The sequence below is a fragment of the Gadus macrocephalus genome, chromosome 6 (assembly GCF_031168955.1).
Source record: "Gadus macrocephalus chromosome 6, ASM3116895v1".
Classification (NCBI taxonomy): domain Eukaryota; kingdom Metazoa; phylum Chordata; class Actinopteri; order Gadiformes; family Gadidae; genus Gadus; species Gadus macrocephalus.
The window spans coordinates 21,212,229-21,232,574 of NC_082387.1; the positions used below are offsets into that span (position 1 = coordinate 21,212,229).

The 20,346-nt window shown below is 42.3% G+C and overlaps 1 protein-coding gene across 1 annotated transcript; it reads left to right on the forward strand.

Moving 5' to 3' along the window:
• The first annotated feature begins 1,444 nt into the window (after positions 1-1,444).
• On the forward strand, positions 1,445-18,760 carry zbtb34 (zinc finger and BTB domain containing 34). The gene is made up of 2 exons (XM_060054967.1): positions 1,445-1,724; positions 12,103-18,760. Exon 2 carries the CDS (start codon positions 12,136-12,138, stop codon positions 13,654-13,656), a length of 1,521 nt encoding a protein of 506 aa, XP_059910950.1. The 5' UTR covers positions 1,445-1,724; positions 12,103-12,135; the 3' UTR covers positions 13,657-18,760.
• Positions 18,761-20,346: the final 1,586 nt, after the last annotated feature.

Consider the following 20,346-nt stretch of genomic DNA (forward strand, 5'->3'; position numbering starts at 1 on the left):
AAGAAGAAGAAGAAGGAATATGTCATAATACAACTGAATTTGTTTGCAGGTGGCCCTCTCTCTAAACAAGACGAAATGAAAAAAAATTGAATTGTATGAGATTTTCTAATTTGAATCTGGTCACAGGCCGCCCTACCTTATTTACTTCAGTAAACAATGGCTGACTTTAAATTCAGTAAACAGATTTACATCAAATTACATAAATAATCTATGAATTTATGAGCCATATTATCCGATCGATACAATCTGTTACCAACTGATTGGTTTTTATAATTGCCGTCTTACTGAAACCTGATCATAAAAAAAGGAGACTATATTTGACATTTTTTGTAAACTTCATGCTTTGTCATCACATTTCATCATAGTCTTTGGCGCCACCGCGTGGTAAAGATATAGGATTCTTTCTATCTTTGCGTGTGAAAGAATTTTTCAAGCTGCGATTGCATCTACGATGGATGTTACATGGGTTGATAGGCCTATTACGTGTTTCAGGCCTATTACCATTTCAATCTTTTGTTGTGTCTCTAGTTATTCAAGTATTTTTGAGAAATTTTAAGTTCACAATCTGTCTTCATGGATTGAGTTGAGAAAGTGGTTCATACATAGCATGTATTTACATTCATAACCAATAACACGTAGAACATAGGACAGGAGCAGAGAGAAGCAACACACATTGCATGTCCTGCAGTCAGGCATGTGGTTGCTATGACGATAGGCTTTGATGTGATGACCACGCATGTTTGCAGCATTTATTAGAAACCAAAAGGGAATAAAGAAAAGGAGAGCACAGAGATAATGCAGAAGAAGACAAGTGAGCATCTGCACCAATCCATATCAAAGGAGTGCGCATTCACCATTGAGGAATAGGCCTGGAAACTGAGAGGTGTTTCATCTTTATTGTTAAGATAATATAATAATCCATTAAGATGGATGATCCGCAATTGTTACATTAGCCTACACGTGTTTCTTAATGGCATTTAAGTCGATTACCTCTAGTGTCCTCATTTCAGCATCGTTGAGCGTCGGATTTGGGCCTTAGAGGTAGCCTTTAGTCATTGAATTCACCAAAGATCAACACTCGTATTATTCTTTGCATGATAATTCCATATACGCAATTGCTTTGTGAATAGTTAAGGTTGTAAAGGTAAAGGCACAAAGTAATTAAAGTTGTATAACTTTAATTTAAAACCCTTAAATGGTAGGCCATTTATTGAAGGAATGACCGATGGTTCTTTAAGTTCGTGTTATTGATTTATAACAAAAACGAATAACCATGTCATAAATATGAAATGCTCGTATTAATTATTCAGCATTTCACTTGAAAGTTCTCAAGTAGGCAATAGCACTAGACGATAACATGAATACAGAGGCACCCATGTGGAAAAGCATATTGTCTTGAGTCGAGATTAAACGGAAGAGAAGATGTATGCAAAGTATAGAACAGGGAAATGGAAATGCAGTATCAAGGGTTAAACAAGCGGAGAGTCGCCCGTCACGTCATTCTATAACATAATGTCTCCGTGCAGAACACCAAGAGCCAGGGAGGGGCTGCCGTAAAACACACGCATAAAATGCACGCTGAGACCCAAAAGAACACTTCCTGTTGATGAAAAACATTTGCAGCAGCGACTATCTGACACATCTGGACCGGAGTGGGGGGGAGGCCTGGCTGCAGTGAGACGAGACACGGGGGGAATGGACAACATTTGATCCGCAACAAGACGGTAAGTTCCGCCGGTACTCGGGGTCTGTTCCCCATAACGGTCGGGACGAGCGGGCGTCCGGTGGCGCCTTTTGTAAGTTTAAGGGTACGAAAGGCTACTGGCTACCATCGCATGCTAGCTCGCGCTAGCTCCGCGGCTAGCGGGCTACGGTACCTTAAGCATTAGCCAGCTCGCGTTAGCAGTCGCCAGCTAACTGCGTTAGCACCCGTTCAACACCGGACGCTAGTGCTAGCTCCGCGGCTAACGGTCTAGGGGCCACGGTACGTCAGCGTTAGAGCGCTTGACGTATCTTATGACCAATGTGATTTGTGTTACTGTCAGCCTTCTATTTTGTATTTGTTTGAAACAACCGTGAGAACAACCGTGATGGCACACGGATGTAGGGTTTTTTGTACGACTGCATACACGTCGGCTTACGAGTTCGGTTTGGCGGCCGACGTATCTGGGAATAAAAGTTGGGCCATTAGTCCGGAAGCCCGCCTGGTGCTAGGCGGAAGAGCCCGGTGCTCGACGGACGAGCCCGGTAGCATTGAGCTAGGTGGACTAGCCCGGCAAGGCGGACTAGCCTGATAGCCTGGCGCTAGATGGACTTGCCTGGTGCTAGGTGGTCTAGCCCGGTGCTAGGGGGACTAAGCCCCCTGCACTTTGGACTAGGTCCCGGCGCTTTGGGGACTAGCCCAAGGTGCTTGGGCGACTAGCCCCGAGATGTTGGGACTAGCCCCCGGCGATTGGGGGACTTTCCCGGCGCACCGAGTGGAGTTGGGCCCTGCAAGCTTACTCTGGAAAGCAAAGCAACTAAGACGCAAGGCGTTATCCCGTCGCAGTGAAACCACATCTGAAGCAAACGTGTGCAGATCATTCAAACTGACTGACACGAATGTGAGCTCAGTATAATGGCTCCTTTTCAACTTTAAGACCTCAGTCCTTTGCTAACCAGTCGTTGACTAGAGTGTTATATATATATATATATATATATATATATATATATATATATATATATATATATATATATATATATATATATATATATATAAATAAAACTTGATTTGGATGAAAAGGATGAGTCCATCTATTTTTCAGTTTTGGGAACTAATGGATGCGAATTAAGGGCCATGTAGAACCAACAGGGGAACAAGAGACCAGATGTATCTAGCTGACACCCGTGTGGTCATTACCATAGGGCCGTATAAACATTTGACCTCCTGATTTTTATGGATAACGTGTGGGATCATGAGAGGTTACCTTGTGCACCTGCTATAACAACACCATCTTGTGTTTGCAATCAACCCTCCACTAATTTCTGTGACCGTTTGAGTCATTACTTAAACATAGACGACTGTCTTTAGTGGATCTTGTATATTGAACGTGAACTATTTTGAATCATGACCTATGACACATACGGGTATAGACAGGAGCCATACCAATTATGCTGTCTTGCGTGAGTTGGCATAATAGCGTTGCACCTGTTAAACTGCATTTTTATAGTCATGGTTCAGTACGAGCTACCAACGGGTTTTTCTTTTGCTGCTGATTGAGCAATGGGCGGCCTTTCTTTTAAGGTATCCAAAATATAGGCGGTTGGGGAGCGAGACAGGCTACTTGGCCTGGTTCCAGAGAGCCTGTTAGGGAAGTTCTAATATTCCGTTTTTTGTGGTGGATGTTACGCCACCAATCTCTTGCTGGGTTCAGTTGGGAAAGTCTTGGTTTATGGCATGGCTTCACAGTCCAACACAATAACACCTTGTTGGGGTTAGCTTATGGTTTGGAAACCAGATTGAATCAGAGGGAGGCAATGCACAATTCATTTTACTGCACCCAAGCACGTGGTTGACATGAAGATATTGGCTATGATTATATTGGCTATGATTATATTATGACTTTGCATGAATACAACATGTATTTCAAACCGATACAGAAACGTAAGAAAGAAAAGTGTAAACTGATGATCTTGTTTCTATATATATCTTTACTTGATACTTGTATTCGATAATATTATCTAAACTAACCAATATCGTATATGGGTGATGTCTGAAGTGTTCACCGAAACAGGACTTATGAACCTATAATGGTTCAGAACCTTATCATAGTACATAGTAGAAAAGGTCGTTTTCTGGATCAAGTACTGCTGTTATTTAATTTTTACACTAAAGGGAAGGACGTTATTTCGCATTACTTTTATTTATGTCATCAGGGCCTTATTTGCATTTATAGAGAAAACAAGTCTTCTTAAGAAACAGTTCTTTAATGTGAATAATCTAAAGGTAGAAGAACCATCCCCGAATTAGGGCTTTGACTTTTGGCCTAAAATCATATATTGTTTGTTTATTAATATTAGTATTCGAATATATTTGAATATTTATTAATAATATTTTGACCATTAAATGCCTTCAGTAATACCTGGGCTGAATCCGAATACTTAGTACATACTATTTATGTTCAGTGTCTACTACTTGACCGTACTACACTTGACAGTGTAGTACGGTCTACAGCTATGCGTGGAACGCCTAGAACGGTCTACAGCTATACGTAGAACGCCTCTGAACTCTTCCGAACACCACCGTAACTCCACCGGATGTTTGGAGATGACGTGTCTCCCCTCAGATGTCGGCAAAATTACCTTGATAAGTTACCTGTTTTCCGTCTTGTCATCGTTGCTATTAAATTAAAAATGTCTCTTTTTACTTAATTACTTACTTTACTTTTTTACTCTTTTTAATGTCTTTTTTTCGCCACTTTCTATGACGTCTTTCTAAGCCGCTGTTGGTAGTGTCGGGTCAGCCATCTCTTCTTCGTCCGTTACCAGACTCGTAGTCTGGTAACGTAGTGACCTACCGTTGTACTGTGGCGGTAGTACGCATTCGGAAAAGTTTTCCGTACTACACAATGCACACTGAGCATTCGGACGCGCTATATTTATGGCGTACTACAAAATGCATACTATAAGTATGAGTATTCGGATTCAGCCCCGAATTGGGCTTTGCGAGGTTTGTTTACAGGCGTTGCTATGGTTACCGGTCTTGCATGTTCCAACGGTTTATTATGTTTCTAATAAATCGCTGTCTAATCAATACTTCATTCACTGCCTCTTCTGTGGTCATTACAATATTATGAATAGACTGCATGGGTTCTCCGACGTCTCTCCCTCTTGGCCTGCCCATAACAGGTTTGAATATTAAGTTCGAATTTTGATTAATTTTTTTGATATTCGAATTATATTCGAATCACGAAGTTCGAAGTCAAAGCCCTAACCCGAATGCAATGTTTGCAGTTGTTGCCAAGCAGGCCACTCCGCAATGAAACGCACTAACACTGTTTGAAAGAGGTTTCGCACAGTCCCAAGATGTCGATGTGCACATTCAGGAAGCATGCGTCTATTGTAAACATACCGGTTGAACATAAACACATCTATGAACATTGCCATCCTCAGATTGATTTACCATGGATACGTCGGATAACAGAACCTCGGGGAGCTTTTTAAATTCCAAACCGCTTATATGTTGAACCAGGCCCCTAGGTACATGAAAAACCTGTGTCTGTTCTGTCTATTGGAATGTAGACCCAAACTAAAGGGTTACCAAGTTGGGTCAAAACTGTTTCTGTTGGCCACCTAATAGAAGTGATTTGCACCAATTATTGAAAAATCTTTATTCATACGGTAAGCCCAAACTAAGGTTTACTTGAATGCCTTTTGCGTTTTGCAGATATGGTGGATATGATGCAAATAGTAAAACAAACGGCTCGGAAATCTAGGGACAATGACGATTGGACCAGATCCACATCAAGTGTTTTTACTTTGGTAGTGTAACTTTTCTTTGGCAAGGAATGGGTTGTCTCCTTGCTTGTTCTCTACCTGCCTGTGGCAGACTGGCTAGGTAATATAAGTTTTCTGCCCTCCTCTGTGCCATCTGTGATTGACCAGAAGAGATCAAATGGCAGCAACAACTACCATAAGACCAACATACCAGATGGCCATGTCGAACATGGAACAATTCAATTTTGGTGAAGTGAATTTAAGGACGCACTGACTCAACCAACTAGTTAAAAATTACCTGGATATGTATATCTGTAGACAATGCTGATTTAACAGTGATTTTACTAATGTTATCAATAAAATCACATTCTATAACTGATAAAGTAAAAGTTTTTTTACAAAAGGTTTTAGACTGGCGGTAACACTTTGCCTCTAAGAATCTTACCGTCTACACTCACCCCCCCCCCCACCCAGCCGAGCTACGTTAGTTTACGTCACACTGAGTTGCATAGCCAGTTAGATTGGACTGAACGCTTGGTGTGTTTTGAATTCTGAGAGGCTCCTGCTCATAACTGGGAGGGGATGAAAGTTACTCATTGCAACTTAATACCATACAATTTGGTATCAAAACATAGGCGCGTGAAGCTCTTACTCTACAAGTTAACACCACAATGCCTGTTTTTCTCAGTTCAATGACCTCACACATGGTGATCAGCTGAGGTAGTTATTGGAGTGCAAACATGTTACTGAATGTCGCCTCAGGGCAACCGCTCTGCAACATGCAGTGTGCAGAGAAATATCTTTATCTATTCTCTTGGTCAGGGCTCTGCGTGTTCTTTAGAGAATTTATAGTTTATTTAGCTGCTGTGCACATCCTCGATCCCAGGCGACACAAGCTCAAGGTGCTCTCTGTACACCACTCGATGTTGCCACTCACCAGACCTGGGATTTTGGGGAATGCCCCCTGCACTTCTCAAGGGGGTTCCTCTAGGGCAGTGGTTTTCAAACTGTGGGGCGCGCCCCCCCTGGGGGGCGCCAGAGTTCTTCAGGGGGGGCGCAACGTGAGAAAAAAATAAACCCGAAAAAAACCCTGAAAGACGATGGTTCAAATCATCAGTCGTACTTCAACTGTAGAAGTAACATAACTAAATCAATTTTCAACCGTTTATCTTCGTGCAAACCATTTAACAAATCTGCACACTTGTATCTTCAATAATATCTGAACAGAATTTCGATATCATTTAAAATGTCTTCAGAATCACAGTTTTAGTTTCATACCGCTTCGTTTTCAGCTGTTTTCATTGAAGACGTCAGCCCATTCTGATACACCTACTTCTAGACATCGTAACTCATTCCTTTTTCAACCGTTTACCATCGTTAAACAATTAAACAAATCTACACACTTGTATCTTCAATACTATCGAAACAGAATTTTGATAGCTTTTCTACTTTTTTCAGAATCACAGTTTTAGTTTCAAACCGGCGTCGTTTTCAGTTGCTTATAATAATTTAGGTCACCATAGCAACGCCGGTAAACAAACCCCGCCGATTAATTTTTTTTCTCTGAGGGGGGGGCTCACTCTCTCACACTTTGAAAACCCCTGCTCTAGGGAGAGTCAACTCCTAAACTTGCCTCTCCCACTCAGTCAGATGCGAGTGGCCGGAGCTCCCCACTGCACATATACATGTGCTTGAGCTCGCTGCAGTGAGGAAAGTATTTGCATTCTTCTCACCTGGTGTGCAGCTGCCATGTTCAGATCAGAACAGACGGCGTGTCAGCGGAGACATACACAAACAAACGGGGTAGTGCTTTCTGCCCTCCACCTAGCAGCCGTCGAGCTCTGACTATGGACTCATCAGGACCAGCTCAGCCTAAGAGCTCTGCATATCGCGGCCGTCCAGAACTTCAGGGCAAACCTCCATGTCTCCCGGTGATACCCGCTGAGCCGAGTGGCATTTACATCCAAACATTATCGTACTTGTCTCGCAGAGGTTCGGATGTGCTCAGGTGGACCTTTTGGTGTTAAGAGAGAACCCCCACTGCAGGCTGTGGTTCTCTCTCAGCCCTCAGAATCTTTCCCCATGGTAAATGCTATGGCGTGTACACACCTTCGCTGCAGGCGCTCTTGTATGCATTCCCACCCCTTTAACTGATCCATGCTCATTTGGAGCGGATCAGACAGGAGAAACTGTCTGTGATTCCCAGAGCTAGCTGCGCTCTTGCGCACAGTGCCATGGCCGGTGCTAGTCAGACAGCTGGGTGGGTTGGTACGGCTGTTGGTTTGGCGTCTGAGAGCTTAATCCTGCATGGCAGAGTCTGCTAGCAGTGGTTATCAACACTATACAGAGTCCCCGGGCGCCTTCCACTTCCTCTGTCAATGCAGCAAAGTGGGGCGCTTTCTTTAAGTGGTGTGACAGCAATCACATTGCCCAATCTCTCTGAGGTAGGAAGCGTGCTTGGTTTCCTACAGTGCTTATTGGAGAACGTTTTGGCTTTTTCCTCCCATCAAATTATGTGCGGCAGCCGTTTCGGTTGGCCACGCAGGCTGTGACAGTAAACCGGTTTTCAGCCCCCCCCACCCGGTCAAGAGATTCTTGCATTGGGCTCGACCTGTTTTAGTCTTTCTCTCGCGTGCAGTGGCGTTGAGTTGCATCTCCTGTGCCCCGTTACACACAGTTGTTAGTGTGTTATAGTGACCCTGCCAATGCATCTCGCTCTCTCCAAAGCAGCGTCTGTCTTGCTGGATATGTGAGGGTGTTTGCTTAGCCTACACCCGGCAGGGCTCAGCGACACCGCTGGGTGTTGGAGCCACACTCCTCACGGGGTGTGGCTCTTCTCAAGGGCATTTCGGCGGACAGTTGATCTGCTGTGTCGTCCCTCTGCCCTTTCTATCTGTTTTTACATGTTAGACATGTCCAGGCCAGGGGCTCACTCTGCCACTCTGTGTTGGAGTCGGGGGTGCCCCGTCTTCGGCTCGGATATAGGCCGGGCTGTTACAAATTGTAACGTCGTTCTTCACTAAGCCTATCTCTGCTCTGACCCGGTGGTGTGTGGCCCATGTTGATTTGGTATGTTGCTAAAATATTCAGTGCATGGGAAAAGCCCATAAGACTAGACGGCTACGCCTACGATCTTAGAACTAGAGATATAATAACCTATTGTTTTGCGATCTTTGCTGTGCCATCTCTTGATTAGTCGGAATAGATCATATGGCAGTAAAAACTGCCAATACTGCTGGTTACACGACAAACACTAAAACCAGCACCAATCAGATGGCCATGTTTAACATTGAACAATAAAAACAAAGGTTGAAATGTTTCAACATACCCGTTGTTTAAAATGACCTGGTGATATCTGTAGTCAATGCTGATTAATAGTTGTTTACTAGAGCTATAATTAAAATCCTATTACTTCTATTTTCTACCAAAAATATGATGTGCAACAGCCCTTAACTCTTTGCGCACAAGAATTGTACTGTCTATACGTGCTCACCCTACCCAGCCGAGATACTTTAATTGGCATACCAAAGGTGCGAAGCCAGTTACATTGGACTGAGCACTTGTTTTTTTTTAACTCTGAAAGACTCCCCCTAATAACTGGGAGGGCTGAATGTTACACATTGGGACTTGATACCATACTGTTGCAATCAAACCATAAGCGCGTGAAGCTCTTGCTCTGCAAGTGTTTCCCCAAAATGCCTGTTTTGACCTCACACATTGTGATCAGCTGAGGTAGTTATTGGCCGGCGATTGAATGTCTCCTTGGGACAACCGCTCTGCAACATGCAGTGTGCAGAGAAATATTTTGTTACCAACAAATGCAAAAGTAAGTCAAAGTAAAGCCTGCATCAAGTCGATAATTGTGGGTTCTTCTGCTAGAGTAACAACTCGGTTAGCTGACACTAAATACCCGAAAGGTGAGGATTTGTATGTGCTCAAAGTGAAACGTATCAAACCACAAAACCTTGAGGTTACCTTTTTATTTGTCTTTGACGGTTTTTACAAATGTTCTCAATTGGATTGTAGCAGGAGCAGCACTACATAGACCTTATTTTCTTATTTGAATGCCTCTACAATCCTTTGCTTAATAGGCAGTTCTGGCTGGTTTCACACTATAAGCTGTTTTACAAAATGGGAGAAATTATGCTGATGTTGAAGAAAGAATTCCCCCCCCCCCCCCCTGCTGGCTTTCATTCCTGCTGTATCAAATTTCATGTCTTTTTAGTGTTCCAAGTGGCATCTCTAAGCGGATGGTTATTCCTTGGTGTTGCATTCATTTTACAACCTCAGCCTAGCCATGATAAGGCAATCACAGTCCTAGGTCAAACTGCTGTTCAAGGTTACTAATGGTAGTCATGATGTCCATATCCTTAAGTGGATGAGCAGAGCAGAGCCAAGTAAATTAAGCCTATTGCCTTGGTGGAAAGTGGCGTTTTCTTTAGTTCCGCAGTATCCTGTTTTCCCCACATGAGGCATGCATGTGACCCATACAGGGTTCATATATTATCAACCAATGAGCACACATTCTTTGGCAACCTTTCAGCCGTGCTCAATTGAGTGCGGGTGGTGTTGGCAAACTTCCCTGATACTTCCAACATGCTCTGCATCGTTGCTGCAAGTAAAAGCAGTTTGAAATCAAACAAGACTCCCCCGTCGGTCGGTTTTGCTGCCTCTCCCATGGGCCAGGCTGAGACTGTGCAGTTAAGTTGTGCAGGTGTCTTGGTAGAAGACGTTCACATTGTCAATGTCCCCACGGTGTTTGAATGTAGGCTTAGTATTTAGAACTTTTAGCCTTATCATTTTGTATTTGCCCAGGTTAACATATAGTCTCAATAGTTCAGCTGTTACATAATTGTATTGAACAGTTTAAATATCAATTTTTTTATATATATATTCTTTTTTTATTTATTATGATTGTTCTTCATAACTTTTATTTTAATAGTGAACATCAAAATACATTATTTGAAGCAGACGTGTGTGTGTGGTACATATGGGCACGAGTAGTAAATTCCAAACTCGAGTGATCGAAGGAATTCCTCGAGGATCAATCGAGTACTCGTTTAATCAAATCTATTTTTAGAATGCAACGCATCCGCAGCAGGAATAGGCCTGATGATGAACGGCAATATTACCAACCAAACATGTACTGCTTATTCTCCATCAATACAATCAGTTATCAGAGTATTCATTATTCATTTTTGCAAACGTTCAAAACACATTTTCCTTACAAAAATAAAGATGCGTCTCGCCATTTAAATCACGTCGAACCAAGGCCTGTAACAGTTAAAAAATAAATAAATAATTGCAAATAATTTAAAGCTGCAAATAGAACGGCAGCAAATGGACTATGGAAATACTCAGCGTTGTGATCTTCTCTACACGGCCGGGATTAAAGCTGCGTCTTGCGGTGGTGAAAATAGCCGACACACTTGGTTGCTGCGGGTCTGCTTTCCCGAACTCACCGTTGTGTTTCAGGAGCATGTGCCGCATAGTACTTTCTGGTAGCTCGATTTCGCTTGGCATATTTTACATTTCACCTTATGATCTCCTATTTCTTTAAAGTATTTCAATTCTTCGCAGCGCTTGGCTTTAACCGCCATCTCTTAACTTTTTGAATTCTGGCGTGCCTGCACACGGCACGGAACGCGCCACACAGAAATGGATACATTTCATTAGCTTTGTGCCCACGGCATGCGTTAGTGGCGCAGACGGAAATTAGATACATTTGCTTCAGAAAACTTTGTTTGTGTGCGTGTATATGCAAACTCGAGTTTGCCTGTCCACCAACCGAGTTCATTTGTAACGAGGAGTACTCGAGTAATGGATTCCTCACGCCCATCCCTAGTACATATGTCAGGGTGTGACTCCAGATGAAGCCTAAAAAATCTCATTCCAGACTGCCTTCGCCTGAATCATGAGGGAAATATTAAGATATTCCTTCTGTTCAGGTAGACAAAATGAGTAAACAAAAATCAGGTTTGTCAGTTTCTGTATTTTTTTTATATATATTGATTTGTAGAATATACAGAACGTAATTCATTAAAAGAGAATCATCCCGCTTTGCTACAGGCCAATCCCTCTTAAAAATGTCTTTCTCCTTTTATAAAACAATTGCTGGTGTTCGTTCACGTAAAGGTTAGATAGCACATGACTGCCATGTTGACATGATTGAACATGTTGCCAATGTACAATATGTTTTAGCAGTTGGGAACAGTACTTGCTTGAAAGGCATTGAGAACAAAGAACAACTTTTTTTGTCTTTCTCTGACTTGATGAAACAAACAGTACTGAAACAATGTTTATGGGAAGCTTCAATATTAATGCTGAGAGTTTGGGTTGAGAAAGTGGCAATTCACCCTAAAGTAGTTTTACACTATTGCTGTCATTCTCAGGCGGAGTAGGAATAATTATCTGCATTACAGCCTTCTGTGTTACTCCCCTGAAACCACTGTATATTTTAATGGCAGATCACGTAGGCACCACTTTCTTATCCTCATCCTAATTCTCTTAGATGTAAATGAGGACTCCGGAGACATCATTACCATATGAAGCATCGTATCTTAAAAATAAAAGTTGAGTTTGCCACTCATGCTTTTTCCTTTGTGCACTCTCTTGTTTCTCTAATAGGCTGCCGACACGCTGGAGAGATACATCCGAGACATGGACGAGGGCAGCAACTACATTGAGTTTGACGTGCCTGAGTTCAGCAACACTGTCCTAAGCCAGCTCAATGAACTGCGGCTGCAAGGGAAGCTGTGTGACATCATCGTTCACATCCAGGGTCAGCCGTTCCGTGCACACAAAGCGGTTCTGGCGGCCAGCTCGCCCTACTTCCGCGACCACTCGGCCCTGAGCACCATGAGCGGCCTCTCCATCTCGGTCATCAAGAGCCCTGAGGTGTTTGAGCAGCTCCTGGGCTTCTGTTACACCGGGCACATGTCGCTGCAGCTCAAGGATGTCATCAGCTTCCTCACCGCCGCCAGCTTCCTGCAGATGCAGGCCATCATTGACAAGTGCACCCAGATCCTGGAGACCATCCACTCCAAGATCAGCCTCCCGGTCGGCAGCCCAGAGAAAGAGGGCTCCCAGAACAGCCCCAACGGAGTCAACGACAGCAACCTCTTTGTGAACCCCACCCAGATCTCCCCCCCGTACTACTCCCGGCCGAGCCAGGCGGGCCTTACGGAGGCTCGCGGCGAGCTGTCAGTGAAAGGGCCCGCCAGGATAAGGCAGCAGCAAGAGGAAGGCCAGTCGGACCGCGGCAGCAGTGATGACGTGTCGGAGCAGGATGCCCCCATAGAAGGAGAGATGGAACAAGTGGATCTGATTGGCAAGGACGGGCTAGTGACGGACGTCCACGTCAAGGTTGAGAAGACGGACAGGCCCTCTTACTCGGACAGCTCCTCCGCCGGTGACGACGGCTACCACACCGAGATGGTGGACGGGGAGCAGGTGCTGGCCGTCAGTGTGGGCTCCTATGGGCCCGTCATCCAGTCCACTGCCTACTCTTACTCAGGGCTGTCCTCCCCTTGCTTCGTGAGCCTCAGCGGCTCCAGTCCCTCCCGCTCCATACTCAGTGGCTACCGAGGTGGGCGAGCCCGGGCCAAGCGGCCGCTGGCCATCCCCGCCACCGTGTTGAGCCACGTCAAACCCGGCTCAGATGAGGTTGAGCCCGCCCTGGGGTCAGCGAGTCTGGAGAACGACGTGCGGGAGCGCAGCCTGCGGAGCCAGTGGTACCCGTACAACGAGAGACTCATCTGCATCTACTGTGGGAAGACCTTCAATCAGAAGGGCAGCCTGGATCGCCACATGCGCCTGCATATGGGAATCACCCCGTTTGTGTGCAAGTTCTGCGGCAAGAAATACACAAGGAAAGACCAGCTGGAGTACCACATACGTGGCCACACGGACAACAAGCCGTTCCATTGCCAGATCTGTGGCAAATGCTTCCCGTTTCAGGGCACCCTGAACCAGCACCTGAGGAAGAAGCACTTGGGGGCGACGGAGGGAAGCAACCACGTGGACTCTCCGGAGGGGAGTTTGGTTCAGAAGGACCCAGAGGATAGCTCGGAGAGGATTGCCTTCGAGACCACGTACACAGAAGAGGCACAGGCCAACGATGCAGAGGAGAGCTCCAAGCTCAGCCCGGAGGAGGCTCAAGCGTCCGGAGTCGATTATTAGGGCACTTTGGGATTAGGAAGCTTTAAGAAATATTTCAATTTTAAACTAAACCTTTTATTTTATTTTGTCCTCAACTTTGGTTCAAAATTGCATAAAGGGTTACTGTCCATTTTGTGAAAGTTGATTGTTGAATTCAAAGAGACAATGGGTGCTTTTTTGAAGTTTGATTATTTCAAAGGAAAGGGATTAACGATTTACTATTTTTCAGGAGGTCCCAATAATCAAGGCCCCCTTGTTTGTTTTCTTTTTTAATCTTTCCATGTTTTTTAAAAACATAATTACAGAGTTATATAGGCATGTTGCAATAATTGATAATGTGAAAGCTCTGGTAAGATGCTTGTCATATCACCTTTTTACCTGACCTGTTTTTGCACACGTGGCCATAAGGCGGCCACTTACTCACAAGGAATGATTTTTCTGACAGTGCAAAGCTTCGTGTGACATATCCGTTCAATACCTCATTTTACAACTACATACTCATGACAGTCTTTACGGAAATCCGACAGGTTCTACCTCATAGCCAAGAACCTACGAGGAACCGTAGTGTTCACATTTAAAAAATTCTGTTTTTGGTTCCGTTTTATGTTCTATTTTGTCAGTTTTTGGTTTGTAATTGTTAGGTTGTTTGTTTTCCATTGCCAAATCCTGGACAGAGCATTCTCCTCAACACAAAGCCTTGATACTTAAAGTGAAATATTCCTTGCTGATTGTATGGCTTATGGACTAAGTCCTTTGTTCAAATGTTTTCACGGTCAGCCAGGTTGAATCGACGCAGAAGGTGCTATGGTATGAATGCACAAGACTCATTAGCTAGGTTGTGTATTTGTATTGGACAGATGGAAGGAATTGGGTGAAGAGACCAGCCCTGCAGTCATTCGATACATGAATTGGGCTGGCTTTCTGTCCACGTTCCAGGTCTTGTATCATGTTTTCAGCGTTCATATCACTACTGGAGCTCAGCCTGGTGACCAAGTTGTGGGGGCTTCGAAAGGCTACACGAGCTATCCTCATACCTTACAGTCATTTGCAGTGTTCATTATTCTGATTGAAGTTCTATACCTAACGACTTCACTATTACGTGTATTCTTGTTCTTCGGGTGGGTGGGTGGGTGGCGGTGGTAGGGGACCTATAGATTAGTCTGTTTTACAGAGACAAAAAATGTATCTATGATTTCAGCACAGCAGGAACAACTATGGATCTATTCATGTACATCTTTTAAAGTATACTACTTTTAATAATATGCAAACAGAAAGAAGAAAGGAATCTCAGCCATCTCGAAATGGTATACCTCCTCATTTTTATTTTCTAATAGAAACTATGGGTTCTGTTTTTAGTTTTGTATTTTGACCATGTCTGAGATTATCGTTTAAATAGCAGGATCATTTCAGCTGTGATATTTGTTCTCTACTCTGGAGCAGGTGACTTAAAACCAATCTAATTGTATGCTATTGGTAGCGACGTGGTGTGGGTTAGGTCTCCAAGAGGGAGAGGGTTTTAATGCGTAGCTGGAGAGCCAAAGTCATGGTGCACATTGTGGTACATGGGAGAGGCTTGGCCGTGCTGACCAAGTGAAAATTATGCTAATTTCGGTCTTAACTCTTAAGTGCAGCGGTCTGATGACAGTGGCAGGTGACCCCCGACTTGGCGTTTGGGTGAGGGCAAACTTTGAACAATCTCCCCTTCACTCGTCTGCTTGACATCCACTTTTTCAAAGGGGAGATGTTGACTTGCAAATTTAGATTTTTTTAGTTCAGATTCTTTACACAAGTTTGGCAACTCTTTGCCACTAGATATGCTTTTGAATGGTATTTTGCGTATGCCCTTCGAAACTTTTAGAAATAAGGATTTTGTCTGACTAATAAGTAGAAGCTTGTGTTTCTATTGAGCTTTAAAATAGTACATTTAAAGGCAATGCATTGTAATGGCACTTAAGGGTAAGAGCAATTATCCAATCACAGCACTGCCCTTTGTTCAATACTTGTATGACAAACATTTTGAAAGGGCAACTGCCATAACCATCATTTTTTTGTCCTGTCCGTTGATTGAAAATCTTAAATTTGTTTCTTCACTTAGAGGTTTTAGCATTTGTTTGGGAAGATTTAAAAGTTTTGTCACTCGTCTTTTTATTTTTTACTTTGTCACACCGCCAGTGCAGTTTGTATTGAATATATGCACACAACCTTGGTTTGGCATTTTAGGACACTATTAAGGTACCCCCATGTTTTAGGGGAATTCAAGAAAAATGCGTATACTAGCTCTTCATTATTTTATGATGTACGTATCGCTAGGAAAACCTGTTGTGAAGAAAGCAAACATTGTCTACTTCTTTAAGTACTTTTCCGTTGAACGTTTGCTTCCTTAAGTCCGCTTTGGCAATCTGCTACTGCAATTTGGCGGTAGTACAGCAACTCTTTCATCTTTAAGTTCTTAAATAGAGCGTTTCTTTTTCTTATAACTTTCCCTGGAAGAAATTTGGTCGGCTTGCAGTATTGTCTAAGACCTCCACAACAAGGCGTACAAGCTGAACAAACGTGTGCCAAGAGTTGACACCAAAGATGTATCTAATGGGCAAATTTGAACAATAATGTAAAACTGCTAAATTAATGGTTTTCTTGACGACTAGCCTGTCATTTGATGAAGACCAACTTTGTTTTCGGCCCCGGTTCTTATTAAGGAATGTATAGGACCCTCCGCTTACAGCAGTTGCTTGTCTTTTAAAAATAAATAGATAAGTTATGTTTAGGTAATGTTCCTAACTAAGCCATAATAACGCTGACAATATCCTAGTTTGTGCAATAGGTATTGTAATTGTTTTAAGGCCATTGTATTCAAAAATATAAACAATTAAAAAAACACAAAGTGGCATCTTAAATGTAGTGCCTTGCCACTTGCTTTTCATGATAGATACAGGCACTTAATTCTCTGTGCCTCCTCGCTAATTATGTAGATAGAATAGAGTTAAGAATCAAATGTCTTATTTTCTCTTAAAACAAAATGGGAATTGGGAACCGTATAGTAAAGTGCTCCTACTTCGAGCCCTAGTTTATCATTCGATGGCTTTTCTCCTCGTAATGTATTGAACATTTTATTTAAAGTAATATATATATATATATATTGCTTTGAATCAATCGTAAATGAGACACTCCTGTATACCATTGCCCCAAGTACAGAGACTGCCTCTGTGTTTTCTTTCCTCTCTTAGCACTGAGGACAATCTAAATCATCTTTTGACTATCCATCATTTCAATAATGAGATGAGTGAGATGTGATGCAACATCAAGCCAGGGAACAGCTTCTTTCACCATTTGGCAGATACTTAAAATTAAAAATCCTTACTCTAGAGAAACGCCACGCTTGCCCTTATATACTGTGGCTGAATTGCACATCACCCGCCCACAAAAATTGTATATACAAAATAATGCAAGTAGATGTTTTGTAACTTACGAAGATTTCTCATATTTGTGTCATTAGGCACAGCCTTGCAAAGATCCGTAAATGGACGATTCAGACAACACCGTTATTGTTAATCATTGGGACCACCCTAAAAGGAATTGTGGTCCCATCAGTTGATTTAGCGGGCAGTACCCTGATCAATGGTGCTTTATAAACTTGTCAGGTTTTTTTCTGTTATGATATCCCATATTTTAGGTGAGTGGTGACTTATTCCAAAATCAGTTAAATTTTGCAGAACCTACAACACAAGATCATGGTAAACTTAGTGACTTTCCTTTGTACATTTTAAGGGTGATGGAAAGGCATATTAGTGGGCCCTAAACAATTAAAACCAGTGTTTACAGGGAAGAGTGTTGGACTACTTCTGGAATTTCCAACTTGTCCTATTCCTTCTTCAAAGACACACTTCAGGTAGTTTACAAACACTGGTACAGGCTTAGAAAAATGAATAATCTTAAGTCTTCCATAGGTTTTTGTTCCGTCAGTTTCTGTCCACTGTGTATTATTCAAAAGGAAAAAAGCAATAATATTTTTAAGTGTTGTGTTTGGGTCATCAAGCCTATTTGAGATCATGGCTTGCAAAGTAGTTAACAATGCGAATGTCAGGGAGCTGTCGAATTGAAGTTGGACCTGGGCAAATTTTCTTTCATGTCGATTAGATGTAGTTTTGTTTATTTTCTTCCCTTGAAATTTGGACGGGATGACTTCCTCCTCAGTAATAAAAAAGAACTGCTATTGTTGCTTTCTGTTATGCCAGGTTAAGCACCCATCCTCGTTCTATGACTGTAGGTCAACTGCAACACAAAACATGGCACTTGTCAGAGTTGGATATCCAGCTGTTTTTAAAGAATGAAAGGGATTTTTGGGCGGGCTGCAAAGCCACTGTTTAAGAGCGACAATCTGTTTCCATGTTAAGTTGTACTGGTCTCCCTCACCCTCATCCCCCTGCTGGCACTGAGACATTAGACCTAGTCGGACAGGGAGAACAGGATGTCTAGAGGCCCTTTCTATGGCCTATGTCCTTTTTTTTTTACGTGACACATCCTGATCTCTACCTGCGCACGTCTCTAGCTCCTATTTGGTGAAAACGGAAACACATCGACAAAAACCTAGAACTCAGGGTCTTTAGCGTTTAAAAAAAAAAAGTGGTCCCATTGATGGGCGTACAGCTTGTGTCCATGTAGTGTAAATGTGCACTTTTCTTCAGGTGAACAAGTCCTCAAGTCAGTGGTTCCCAAACAGTCTGCCTCAAGATCTTAGCGATCCTGTGTTTTCCAGAGCTAAAGCCCAAGGGACACTGGAGACCATAGACTTAACCTCGAACGCAGGTCTGGCCCTCTCCTGTCTTCTCCACTCTACACACAACCTCACAACCCAACTGTGAACCTCAGAACTCTACTGTTTTGTAAAACTATGAAGTAAATGAAGCTAGCTAGAGCTGGTGTCGTATCTATTAACTTGCCATTTATGAATTTATTTTATAGCATGAGATAAAAAAATATATTTATTCAAATTCTATATATTTTACTCATAATCATTCTGTGCTGCTTTATTTTGGTTCTTACGCTTGTAAATTGCTTTTTTATTATACAAAAAAAATGTCAAAAGAATGTGTTTTGTTTGTAAAATAAAGATGCTGATTTGGCTCAACTCTTGTGTGGGCTATACGTCTTTTGTATGTTCAATGTCTCACTAGAGAAACGTATGCATGCTTTGTGATAAGGTTGAATTTGTGTCAGTCACACTTTATACAATTTAAGCAGGAATAAAAACGTTAAGACTCACAAATTGTAATACAGAAAAGATAATCACCATATGCATTTTGTAGAGTTCCTAACAAGAATTGACGTTCTAGAATTATGTAGTAACTTCACTCAAAAACTTGTTTTTGAGTGAATTGTGACAGTCAATGTTGAATTGTACCACCAGAGGGAAGTAGAGAATAGGAGGAAGATTAACTTTCTGTCCTGAATAGCCTCTTCTACTGCTTCTGTAGCCAGTTAATCGTATTTATAACTATCTTTACTGCAACAACATATGAACATTTTCAAAATCCTTGAAACGTTGTAACAAAAATGCTCACTACATTATTATCCCCCAGAGAAATGAAGACTTTCAAAAATTGTCTACAATACTTATACTGCAATACAATACGTGTTCACCATTTTGGTTTCTTTAAGGAATTAAAAACACAAACAATCGAATAAAAAGTGAGTGAGAACAGAATCCATTAATTACTTCATAATAACTTTTTTTTTTTTTTTCATGTGGGTTCTGCTGTTTCCTCTGTCCCAGCTGTGAGCAATGCCTTCTACCATGGGGGGGGGAGAAAAACTAATGAACAAGTGCAGCTACATAACATTAGTGCAATCTACGGGATATAGTGGTTTTCTGAAGAGTAGAACCAGAAGGAGATGGGAACCTATGAAAAGGAGCCGATGCTGTGAATGAATCGTTCGGTCACATGCTGGGGATAAGGACTACCTGTTGATATCTTCAGCTTTGCCTAAAAAATCCTTATTTTACGCACATAATTTACCGCATGTTTACTTCTACTATTTTAGGTCATTGCATTACTGATAGCCTTAAATCCCTGACTGCTACAGTTGCTTTTGGGAGACAAAGAAGATTCCTGTAAACCCGTCAGATGATTAATCTTACAGTGCCAGTGTTACAGTAAACCGATGTGTTCTTGAATTACATTCTCAAATGTGCTGTACAGCGGAATATGAGAATTAAAAACAACCACAAAGTTAAGGATCAGGACATAGATGGCAAGCAATATGTTTCCACCAGGGCTATTTTAACATATGTTTAAGTGGCATGATGCATCAGTCCAGCTCAATAGAGACTCCTACAGCAGGAAGATGCATCTGTGAATAATCCACAAAATACAACATAGGCATACACCTCAGTGTATGGATCAAAGTCAAAGTTCATAGTAACTTTATTTTGTCTCCCCAGGGAGAAATTTGTCTTGGGTAGGGACATTTTTGCATCAGTAACAGTACAACATGCAACATTCACATGCAACAAAGGCATCATGCCAACAAAACAGATAAAAGACAGCAAAAAAAAAAGAAATTAGCTGTGCAAATTGCGATCTGCTTGTGCAAACGAGCTGGAAGTTATTGATTCTGCACTCCCTAAAACCCCTTCCCTGTGACCATACAACTTATTCCATATTTATATCCAATCCGTCATTTAAATCATGACTTTGAGATATTGCAGAACAG